General features: G+C 38.5%; 1 protein-coding gene across 1 annotated transcript in view; it reads left to right on the top strand.

Moving 5' to 3' along the window:
* LOC136873702 (probable Na(+)/H(+) antiporter nhx-9) overlaps nucleotides 1–12,953 on the top strand; it is a 120,594-nt gene that overhangs the window by 25,543 nt on the left and 82,098 nt on the right. Inside the window, exons 2-3 of the mRNA XM_067146832.2 lie at nucleotides 1,603–1,810; nucleotides 7,192–7,237. Coding sequence (XP_067002933.2) covers nucleotides 1,621–1,810; nucleotides 7,192–7,237 — 236 coding nt within the window. The 5' untranslated portion in view covers nucleotides 1,603–1,620. The remainder of the gene's footprint in view (nucleotides 1–1,602; nucleotides 1,811–7,191; nucleotides 7,238–12,953) is intronic.

Here is a 12,953-nt window from a genome sequence, read left to right as displayed (position 1 = left end):
GTTTCATGTTTCTTGTATTGAGTCTTTCCCCTTTATTAGTTTGACTTTGTCATAGTTTTCCCATACATGATCTGAGCTACATTTCTTTGGTGCAGTCTCCTGAATATTTTGGAATGAACCCAAATACATAAACTTATTTGCCACTCCAAAGCAATTTCTTAATAGGAATATATTATTTTGTTAAAAATGAAGCTGTACTTTCCAGTGTTGACTCGGTTAATACTTTATATATATTTAAAACACTTCACCAATTTTTGTTACAGTGAGTTTGAGAGAACGGCTGAACCGATTGTCATCGTAAAGTACTGTATTCTGACGAAAACTTTTGGCCTGTAGATTTGCGGACTTCCTTAAAAGCTTAACCCGCGAGTGGCCGCTAGCCGAAATGTAACGTGAGTGGTCATGTGTGAGACTTTCTCTCACATTAAAATAAATATGACATTTTTCAGTTTTGTGGGGCGTAAGCCTGAAATTTACTACTGAAATGAAACGCAAGTTCTACCTTGTGTAATATACCATATATTTTAGATAAATGAAATGAAATGGCGTATGGCTTTTAGTGCCGGGAGTGTCAGAGGAAAAGTTCGGCTCGCCAGATGCAGGTCTTTCAATTTGACTCCCATAGGCGACCTGCGCGTCGTGATGAGGATGAAATGATGATGAAGACGACACATACACCCAGCCCCCGCGCCAGCGAAATTAACCAATTAAGGTTAAAATTTCCGACCCTCCCGGGAATCAAACCTGGAACCCCTGTGTCCAAAGGCCAGAACGCTAACCATTTAGCCATGGAGCTGGACAAACTTTAGATAAAAATGAAATGATTAGCTGTTTATTAAAGACACAAATTACTACTTAAAATAACATACGCAATGTACATAAAAATAACTTCCGTCCTGAAATTGTAAAAAATAAAATCTCACACATGCATTATATCTAGTAATATTTATATACAAAGCAAGGTTTCTGAACACAATAACATTTTCAAAAACAAGAAGTGCTCATAATACAAATACTAACGCGTACAACAGGAGTAAGTTTCCCACTCCACTTTAACATAACACCAATGTCATTGGTTGCGCAATGAGAGAAACTCTCACGTAGCACGCACGGACACACAGGAACCTTTGTTCTGACTAGGGGAGGGGGTGCTTACCCTTCAAATGTGAATCGCTCTACTCACGACAGTTATAAACTCAACTAGAAGAGGGAACAGTCACCTCCCTTTCATCACTGTGAAGTAATATCACTATAAAAAATAATGTGAGAGAAAATCTCATATAGCAACCACTCCTGGGTTAAAAATTTCTTGATGTATATTTTTAAATTATTAAAGAAAATTTAGCATTCCGATTGGCCAGTGTGCTCACCAATATTTCAAGGCCACGGGAGCTAGATATAGTACTTTACACCACTGTTCATAACCTTGGCCAGCTGTCTAATTATTATAATCATATTATTATTATTATTATTATTATTATTATTATTATTATTATTATTATTATTATTATTATTATTATTATTATTATTATTATTATTATTATTTCTCTACCTCATTTTAATTTCACTGACAACTTAGAGTTTATTGAATTTTGTTTTCAGTTCTGCTAGAAAGAAGATATGGCAGGCTGTACTGGACTTGTAGTACTAATGTCCCTGCTCGGACCAGCACTTAGCTTCAATGAGACTGAGAAGCTCTCAGTACAGCCAGTACATCATGGTATACATGTGGCCAACTGGCGCTGGGATGAGCTGGGACTCTTCTTTACATTTACTGCATTTATTGTGGTGGCTGGGCTAGCAAAAGTAGGTGAGTATTCTTCAACTCCTATCACTGTTGTTTTACAGTACATTGCACATTCATCACACATAAAATATTGAATGTCCATGGGAACTCATCAGACTCTGCTAAGTCTCGATGCTTAGTGGCAGATAGAAAGGAAGTGATTGAGAAAATAAACCTCTTATTATGAGTTTTAAAGAAATGGTGACAATATTGATAGAACACAATATTTAATGTTCCAACAAGTACAATTGCATTACATTCTTTCATTGTAGTCACCCTTAAAGTGTATTACCTTTTGCCGAACTTTGGCAAGGCATTCTCTGTTGATGATGATGATGATGGAGCACTCCACTGCGTAGAGTACAGACGCCATGTCAAGAAATCGGTGGCCTCGGAGAGGTTCCTTCAACTTTAGAAACAGGTCAAAGTCACAAGGACTCATGTCTGGTGGTTATGGAGGGTATTCCAAGGCCTCTCAATGCCACCGTTGCAATAAGAGCTTGACATTGTTTGCGACATGAATTATCATGGTGAGTTGATATGGAACCCAATAGGATGCAATTTTCCTAATGTTAAGACATGGATAATTCCCGAACAGTCCAGTGATGGTCTACAAAAACTAGATTACTCACAATGCCAATCTGATCTTGAAGATGGACGGCTAACCTGTGCGGTGCCAATTGGTAGTCTCATTCTGACCTGCATGAAATGCCTTGACACATCATTCAACCATTCTATACAGTAATGCACTCTTGCCACAGGCTTCACGCAATCTTCGATAATATTCTGATGCATTTTTGCCATGGGCAGCATCAATTTTAATCCACGAATGCTGATCACTTTATGAAAACATGCTTTCAAGCAGTGAAATTGACACTCTTTGCATCAGTGTCACAGCAACAACACTCCCAAGAGAATGCCCATCAAATGCACACTACACATCGACAACAGCGCCACCTGACCACTCCCGCTCCTGTATCTATTTACACATGCCCGATCTCCTGCGATTGTCTGGACTCTCTTGCCAGTACTTTATTACAGCCCTCGTAAATCAAATGCTGAACTGCTGAGCTACATATCTGAACGTAACATCTATTGATTCATAGGATATAAATTATTTCACTAGGCCATAATTTGATTAGTCAAGCTTACAGTTTTATAACTCACCAAGGTATTCAACAAATGAATGTTAAGTTGCACACAATTGCCTTTATTAACTTGATCAGGACTGTTGCAGCCATGGCAAGCACGTTCTTGATGGTCTTCTGCCAATTCATTCTGTTCTTAAGCTGCTTTCTTCAGTTGTTCTATTGTTACCCTCAGTTGCTTTGTCCCTGCTTCTGCTTGGCTGATCCATATTTTCTTTGGAGCAATGCATACAAGCAGAAGGATGACAGCAATGTCCTGGAAGTCAAGTTTCCTTCATCGTGCAGATGTGTTAAAACCATCTGAGTGGGGACTCTCTAATTTTATATTTGATGACCAGTTGTTTGGAATATGTATTTCTAAACTGTGATCTCTGTGTACAGTGGAAAAGCAAGATCAATCAAACACTAGTCATTGATCTATGTTTAGTGCTGTTGTCCAGGTGGCAGATTCTCTATCACCGGGCAAGTTGGCTGTGCAGTTAGGGGCGCACAGCTGTGAGCTTGCACCCAGGAGATAGTGAGTTTGAGCCCCACTGTCGGCAGCTCTGAAGATGGTTTTCCGTGGTTTCCCATTTTCACACCTTCATTAAGGCCACGGCTGATTCCTTTCCACTCCTATGTCTTTCCTATTCCATCATTGCTATAAGACCTATCTGTGTCAGTGCGACGTAAAGCAAACTGTAAAAAAAAAAAAAATTCCCTATCAGTTGTTTACTTAGCCTTTTCTTAAAGAACTTGGAAATGCATTGAACATTTCCCTTGATAAATTATTTCATTCCCTAATTCCTCTTCCCATAAATGGATATTTTCCCCAATTTGTCCCCTTGAATTCCAGTTTTATCTTCATAATATGATCTTTGCTACCTTTTAAAAGCTCCACTCAAGCTTATCCATCTACTAAAGTCAATCCACGCCATCTCTCCAGTGACAACTCAGAATGTACCGCTCAGTCGAGCAACTCATTTCCTTACTCCGTAGTCTTCCCAGCCCAAAGTTACCAACATTGTCTTAACACTACTCTTTTGTCGGAAATTGCCCAGGACAAATCGTGCTCCTTTCCTTTGAATCTTTTCCAGTTCACTTATCAAGCAATCCTGGGGTGGGTCCTATAAACTGGAACCATTGTCTAATTGGGGTCTTACCAGGGACTCATACACTCTCCACTTTACATCTTTATTACAACCACTAAATAACTTCATAATCATATGAAAAGATCTGTAACCTTTATTTATGATCTCTTTAGTGTGATTATCCCAATAAATATATTTTCTTATATTAACACGTAAGTACTTACAGTGATCCCCTGAGGTATTACCACCACCATCAACACAGTAATTAAAACTGAGAGGACCTCTCCTCTTGGTAAAACTTACAGCCTGACTTTTCATCCCATTTATAATCATACCATTGCCTGTAGTCTATCTCACAACATCGAGGTCTTTTTGTAGTCCTGTAACTTACTTATTACTCTATACAGAATAACATCATCTGCAAAAAGCCTTGTCTCTGATTCCAGTTCTTTACTCATGTCGTTTATATAAACAAGAAAACATCAAGGTCCAGTAATACTGCCCTGCTCGTCGAAAACCTTTGATGTGTTAGTGCGCCGTTAAACCACCATACTGCTTAGCAGGATCCCCTCTTAATTGTTACATATCACATACTTCCTCACCTATTCTAATTCTCTGGGTTCTGTTTTCTGGAAATTTAGCCACTCTTTTGTCTAGTCCATTAGCCCTCATTTTCATCAGTAGTCTCCTATAATGTACCCTATCAAATGCCTTGGATAGTTCAGTTGCAATACAGTCCATTTGACCTCCTGAATCTGAAATATCTGCTATATCTCGCTGGAATCCTACAAGTTGAGCCTCACTGGAATAAACTTTCTTAAACTCCTTTCTAGCAAAGTAGTTAGTAATTTTGCACTGAGCTCGATAGCCGCATTTGCTTAAGTGAGGCCAGTATCCAGTATGCGGGAGGTAGTGAGTCTGAACCCCTCTGTCGGCAGCCCTGAAGATGGTTTTCTGTGGTTTCCCATTTTCACACCAGGCAAATGCTGGCCATGGCCGCTTCCTTCCCACTCCTAGCCCTTTCCTGTTCCATCATCGCCATAAGAGCTATCTGTGCCGATGCAGTGTAAAAGCAACTTTAAAGAAAAGTAATTTTGCAAACCAGTGCAACCAGAAAGAATGCTTTTGCTGATCTTACAAGTAATACATGTCAAGCTGATTGGTCTGTAATTGTCTCTTATGCTTATCACCCTTCTTTTTTACAGTGGGATTACAATTGCAACTCTGCATCATTTCATATAGCTACTTTATGCAAACAGCAATCAAAATGTTTCTGATATGGCACTAAATTCAGTTAGCAGTATATTACAGTAGTTGGATACAAAGATAATGTCCAGCTTGAGGAAGTAAAGTACTGAAATTTATGTTTGAGAATTAAGATTTTTATACAAAGTACCTATACATATCCTTCCATTTTTCTCTAAAATTCATATGACTGTGCTAGTTATGTTTGCCATCATGTTCTTAGCCAAATTTTCTAGTGTATTCAATTTCCTAGCAAGTTCTTTCAGTCTCTCCTTACTCCTGCAACCATTGCTAATTCTGTTTCTTTCCATCCTGTACCTTCTCTTTATTTCCATGTTATAGTGGATCTTTGCCATTCCTTGCCACCTTCAAATGTACTGTACATACCTGCTTTCACACTCCTCAACAATTGCTTTAAACTCATCCTGTTGGCTGTTTATATTTTTATGTACCATTTTCCTCTCATCATAACTTTTTTTAACTGCCCCATGCCCCTCTTCTCAACCATATGGTATTGCCTAATAGTCCTACTGTAACAACCTTCCGTTTTATCACATTTATTTTTAATTACAACAAACTGTTTCATGATCACTTATTCCATCTCTTACTTCAGTTTCTCTATAGTGCTAATCTGGTTTTATCAGCACCACATCAAGAATATTTTTCCTGGTTGGTTCCATCACTTTCTGATTCAGCTGCCCTTTCCAGATTAACGTATTACCAATTTGTTGGTCATGCTTTCTGGTATTCAAATTAGCCTCCCATTTAACATTTGCTAATGGAGATCAAAAACTACAATACTATTTCTTTACCGAGCTCGATAGCTGCAGTCGCTTAAGTGCAGCCAGTCTCCAGTATTCGAGAGATAGTGGGCTCAAACCCCACTGTTGGCAGCCCTGAAGATGGTTTTTCTGTGGTTTCTCATTTTCACACCAGGCAAATGCTGGGGCTGTACTCTAAGGCCACAGCCACTTCCTTCCCACTCCTAGCCCTTTCCTGTCCCATTATTGCCATAAGACCTATCTGTGTCTGTGAGACATAAAGCAACTTGTAAAAAAGAAAATGTTCATTTCTGTGTCATTCCCTTCATAGCTGAATATCTTATCAAATAATTCTGCATCAGTGACAGCCTCACCCTTGCCAGGTCTCTACACCCAAAAAACATCAAGTTACCTATAATCTTTAAATATGAGCCTTACACCCAGAATTTCATGTTTCTCTTCCGTAAATTTTTTGTAGCTTACAAATTAATTTTTCACCTTTTTGAATTCTCCCCTTTCTATCATTCTTATCCCGTCTCTGCGAAAAACATTCTAGTTTCGTGAAAAAATTTCTGCATCCATGTCACTTCTCAGCCATGATTCATCACCTATAACAAAATCTGGTAAATGTTTATCTATTAAATTACTTAATATTTCATTTTTTTAAGCATTAAGTTCAACACTAACAACTTTGTCATCCTTACTTGAGTTTCAGCTCTGAGTACTCTTATCAACACTCCATAGTCCATCCTGTTTCTGTGAATATACCTTCTCTATTACCATTCTAAACAAACCAATGCCTCCATTTTAGACCATGGAGCCAAGGTTTTAAACCTACCACTGGCTGAGACCATGGCTTCAAGCCATGTCTAAAAATATGAGATCGAAACCTTGTTTTAGAAACCGGAACGTAATTTAAAACCATGGCCATGGTCTGAATGTCCTTTTAGAAGTCCACCCACTGTGCTTTTGTTCTTGCAAAGGAAATATCCTTTTAATTGTAGTTTTCTATTTTCACTTTCTTACTCTTCCATTACTATCTGAACAAATGACAGGAAGCAGTTTCTTGGAAGCATGATTGATTGATTGAATTTTTTATTGGTTAATTATGCATACATTTAATTTCTCCAAGTTTTACAGATCTTCAACTAATATTATACTAATGTTTTCTTTGATTAAAGCTTTCCACCATGCTCATTGGATATCAACACTTATCCCAGAATCTTGGTAAGAATTATTTTACAAATAAATTTTAAAATAAGTTTGCTTTTATAATATCATTGTTTATTTAACACTTAAGAATACAATTACAGGGTGGTCCATAAGTAGTAGACCATACTTACTTGTTAGACTTATAGTAGAGTCAGCATGAAAAGAAAACAGTTGGTTTATTTTGTAACACAAACACTCTTATATATCAGTTTTCCATTATGTGAGCAACTTGCGCTCCATCAGCATCAATACAGACCTGTAATCACAAAGACATTTTCACATGAATTTGGACACAGTTCATGAGGAAAGTCCAAGAATTCCTCAGTAATCACATCCTTATGATACTGTAGGGTGTTGATGTTGTGGGAATAAATTCTATCCCTTAAATACCCCACAGGAAAAGTCTGGTGGTATGAGATCAGGAGACCAGGCATTCAATAGGCTCGTGATGTCCAATCCAGCATCCTGGGAATGCCTGGTCCAACCAATTCCATACTATTCTGGCATAATGAGAGGAAGCTCCATCCTGCTGACACTGTTGCTGATGAAAATGGTCTCTCTTTTGGAGTAAAGGGTAAACAGTGTCCCTAATGAGCTTCAGGTAATTCTCACAATTGTCGCAATCTTCAAAGAAAAAAGGTCCAATAACAACTTGGTACATAACACCTCCTCAGATCATTATCATCGTACTTAACAACCACATTTAGATTTGACTCATGCCAATAAACTCAATTATGTCTGTTTATACTACCAGACAGGTGAAATTTGGCTTCATCAGTCCATACAACACTCTGTTCCAACTGTGGGTCCTCTTCAAACTTGGCGAGCCACTAGTCAGCAAACTGCAGGCAGCAGTCTTGTATGATATGTTTTCAATTTCATATCTTTGAGCATTCACTGTAATGATGCTTTGAGAATTGTCAGTGTTGCCGACAGATGGCTTATTAATTCGGATGTGTGGGGTGATGACGCTAACACCTGTTGCAGCCGTTCCTTGTTCTCAGCCCTGTTGACAGTTTTTGGTCTCCTTGCATGCAGCATATCCAGTATAGTGCCAGTTGTATCAAAGTGTTTGTTTAAATGTGCAATGGTCTTCGACTTTGTTGCATCTGGTCAGTACTCAAGGTGTATACAGTGATGAATGAACTTCCTGCTCATTGTTGGCTGTTAAGTACAGGCATACACATCAAATTCGTTGCTCCAGAGGAATCCTACTGGTCGTCATTTCACAAGCTGAGAGGATGGTTGCCTAGTTATACCTCCTCTTAAAACAATAATCACCACTACCATCAATCTGTAACTTGTAAGGAAAAAACACTTAAGAACATTGAAGTATGACACTTCTGCTATATGTTACAAGTAAAACCTGTCAGAAAATCCACTTCTAGATGTTATGGCAGTTTAGACTATGGTCTACTATATTTTATGGGCTATCCTGTGTTTCTCCTGACTACCTTATTACAGAATACCATATATTCTTCATAACTTCTTTCAATGAGTAAGGTAAATTGTAGATAATACAATGGTTGTATGATTGATTGACTTGTTTTTTCCCATCCTTTATTTATTTATTTATTTATTTATTTATTCATTCATTCATTCATTCAATCATTTATTTATTTCAAGAGAAGGAGTAAAAAGAATCTCTAAACACCAAATCTGGAATTCATCCTACATCCATATTTTTCTCCTTGGCCTTACTATTCATTCTCACCAAGCTCGATAGCTGCAGTCGATTAAGTGCGGCCAGTATCCAGTATTCGGGAGATCGTGGGTTCAAACCCCACTGTCGGCAGCCCTAAAGATGGTTTTCTATGGTTTCCCATTTTCACACCAGGCAAATGTACCATAATTAAGGCCGCTTCCTTCCCGCTCCTAGCCCCTTCCTGCCTCATCGTTGCCATAAGACCTATCTGTGTTGGTGCAACGTAAAGCAAATAACAAAAAAAAAAACCTATTCATTCTCAAGGCAGATGCTGGGATAAATCAAAACACCAAGTCCGTGGTTAACTATTCCAACTTGTTACATTTATCAGTAAAGAGATTAAAATTCAACTGTCTGTATGATGCAACAAGTTAGGTACTCATATTCTTGTCCAAGACATCAGTATTGAATACTTTCTACAGCCAGCTGGTACTTAAAATGATAGAAATTAATAGAAGTATGAAAATTGTCATCAAATTTATTTATTGCTAGCTTAATGGGAACAGTGTAACCAGCACTTGGCTCCCATGGTGAAAGCAAAAATGATACCTTTAAGGATGGTGAATGAAATATCAAGGATTTTCTATTCTTCCATGTCATTACAGGTTTAGCAGAACTTAAGTATCACTAGTCTAGACTGAAACCTCTTAATTATGAATCTCTGAACTTTTCTTATTTTGCTAGTGGTTTAACATAACATTAACACATTGGAGGTTTTTATTAATAATCGTGACCATAATGGCCAGTATTGACAGTAAATAGAGAGATGCATTAAAAATGTAGTTACATTTCACATTTCCATTATATATATAGTATTATATAGTACATAGGGGCTGCCTGGCCGAGGCGGTAAAGGCGTGCTCGGTTTGCCCGGAAGGATGTGGGTTCATTATCCCCGTCAGAAAGTCGTAAAATTTAAGAAAAGGTTAATTCCTGGGGGCAAAGCGGCCGGACATAGAGCTAACCACTACCCCTATCAAGTCCCGAGATTACGGACAGTGGAACACTTTACCTTCTCCCCCTCCAGGGACCTTCATGGCCTGTACGGAGATGACTTAGCTTTTGTTTTTACTTTTATTATATAGTATATATATATATATATATATATATATATTGTACCAGGATTGACCGTATATCAAGTATTTCTTAAATAAAATATGTCATAAATAATTTATAAAGTATTAACAAGTGTATTTTCAGTGCTAATTATAACAGTCTCGGAGGAGTAAATAGTCAACCCGCCACAATGCTAACTTCATCGCACAGGCAACACGGGGTCAAGGACAGGTTACGTCATATGATCTGGAAACGTCCATGCAAGAAATTTGCTATATTCTAAACCAATTGAAGTATCGATTCAGAAACAGACATCTTATACCACACACTTTGTCTCCTCGTGTTAATTTCTCCAAAATCAATCCAGGGATTACGGATATATTGAAGATTTGTAAAACATTGCATTGTATAAAAGGTCATAGCTCTTGTGCCTGTTACTTCAGTTCACACCGGCAACATGACGATTATTATATATATATTATTATTATTATTATTATTATTATTATTATTATTATTATTATTATTATTATTATTATTATTATTATTATTATTATTATTATTATTATTATTATTGTACCAGGAGGAATACCTCTACGCCGCACATTCTAAAAGAGCGCCTAAATGAACTCGTCTATTCGTAAAACAGTGAAACTGAAACTACACCAACTTAGAAATTTAATCAGAAGATGTCACCACTAAAATATTATGTAATTTTGTTATTCTGCAGTTTTCTAACCTTAGTGAATTTCTACTTGTTTTGTTTGACATTCATCAAGAAGTTTGGACATTCTTCCACAGATGACACCACTAAAAGCTATGATCATGCACCCTGGTGCGAAGTGAAAGAACTTATAATTCAAAGAAGTTTTGTATTCATAAGTTTTTTTTTTTACTGATGTTCATTTATTTTTGGGTTGGCAGTATTTCCTTTTTATTTCTGCCAGTTTTGAATCTAGCCAATCCCTAATTTCTGTAATTAATTTTCTACCTATCACCAGCTTCTTCTTTGATTCTGAGTGTAACTTTGAAAGTGACCAATAAAAATGAGAGGGTGTAGCTGGTTTCGTCTTGAATGATCTGTACCTTCCCTGAGGATTTATAAACTGTGGCTTTTCACATCTCGTGGCCAATTGATCGTCATCTTATTGTGTGTGTGTGTCAAAGTACGAGGCGGGCGGCCTCTTTCATCGGTCAGCAGTACATCTACAAGGTAATGGCCACATAACATCTTTCTTTCTTGCTTACTCTGCAGTTTAACCTGAGGGAAAGGTCCGAATCGTTAACTATGTAACCTGCCTTTCTAAAAATGTAACTTTCTGCCGGCTAATGTAAAAACTTCATAAATCTTCAACTGTAAATCGGGGATAGAGAGATGTACTCTCTCGAGCTCCCCTTCATCTTGGTTTGAAGTGACTGCGTTTCATAACTGTTTTTCATTCTGTAATTGGTTAATGTAATTCCTATACGAGTCACCTCAGTACTGTAGTTTGGGAATAGCCTCTGTTTCGTTGGCCTAGAGCCCCTTAGGTTCTTTTAGTGTTCATATCTAGGAGTGCAAGTATACGCCTCCATTCGATTTGTGTTTTGGGGCATTTACTAACCTGTTCTTTTCCGCAAAAGGCCCTGTAGGTTGTAGTGATGGGACATTCGATTCATTTTACTGAATCGATTCATTTGATTCCGTTCACGTTACTGAATCGATACAGTGATCCGATTCACGGCTCATTGGTCACCGCTCCTACTGCATCTGTGTAGTATGTGCTAGTAAGACAGCAGCAACAGCATTCAGTGCTCGCAGCTGCCATCTGGTCTTCATACTATGAACTCCTTTCTTAGAAAAAATGCTAGTTACTCTAATACATCGAAGGTTTCCGGCGACGCAGGGTGGGAAAGGTTAGGAAGGTAGCAGCCATGGCCTGAATTAAGGTACAGTCCCAGCATTTCCTGGTGTGAAAATGGGGAAACTACGGAAAAACCATCTTAACGGCTGCCGACGTTGGGATTCGAACCCACCATCCCCCGAATGCAAGCGCATAGCCACGCGATATTAACCGCACGACAACTCGCTCAGTCTTTTTTTAAAAAGTATGTTTCTATCAGCTGAGGATTTTTTAAATCGTCATATTTTGTATAGGCTACCCGAGATGTACAGTAGCCCGCTGGTTTTCTGATTCAACATACTGTTATTGCGTCTGTCCACATATGATTGAAGTCTTGTGCACCGATGTGACATATGAACTGAGAAAATACTGAGCCGTTCTTCCCAATATAAAACGGGTACTTTTGAATGGTCATGACTCATGAGCATGACTCATAGTCATAGGGCAGGCTAGAGTCGAGTTTAATTGTCAAATGTCAACTAAGTTATAATACTAAGATTCATTAAACTAATAAATAGTATAACCTAATAGCCTACCTACTTACTAGCTACTTCAGAATTATGTTGTGACTACCTTTTTAACACTGCAAATAAATCCATCTATTATTTAAACCTCCCTGTAAGAAGAGGACAGTGAATGCAAATGGGTATTATTTTCAAATGAGCTGAGCTCGAGAGTCCATTATAGCATACGATTCTTTCAGTCTAGCATGGCTCACTGTATGTCTCGCTGCAGCGGAAGCTCGGCTCTCCGCGTGTCCAGTGAGCCGATAAGGAGCCGTGTGTATCATGTGTCTCACTGAGCCGCGTTCGTTCACGATTCTTTCGATGTGCCATGATTCACTGTATGCCTCGCTGCAGCGGAAGCTCGGCTCTCCGCGTGTCCAGTGAGCCGATAAGGAGCCGTGTGTATCATGTGTCTCACTGAGCCGCGCTCGTTCACGATTCTTTCGATGTGCCATGATACACTGTCTCGCTGCAGCGGAAGCTCGGCTCCCCGTCAACATCCAGTGAGTGCGCCACTCAGCACTGTCCGCTGGGATTAAGCTGAATCTTGTGCCGTGAGCTCGCCTTTCCTGTGAATCGATTCA

The sequence above is a fragment of the Anabrus simplex genome, chromosome 5 (assembly GCF_040414725.1).
Source record: "Anabrus simplex isolate iqAnaSimp1 chromosome 5, ASM4041472v1, whole genome shotgun sequence".
In the NCBI taxonomy this organism is placed as follows: domain Eukaryota; kingdom Metazoa; phylum Arthropoda; class Insecta; order Orthoptera; family Tettigoniidae; genus Anabrus; species Anabrus simplex.
Note: the sequence above shows the minus strand (reverse complement) of the source record. Positions and strands in the feature narration are given on the sequence as shown.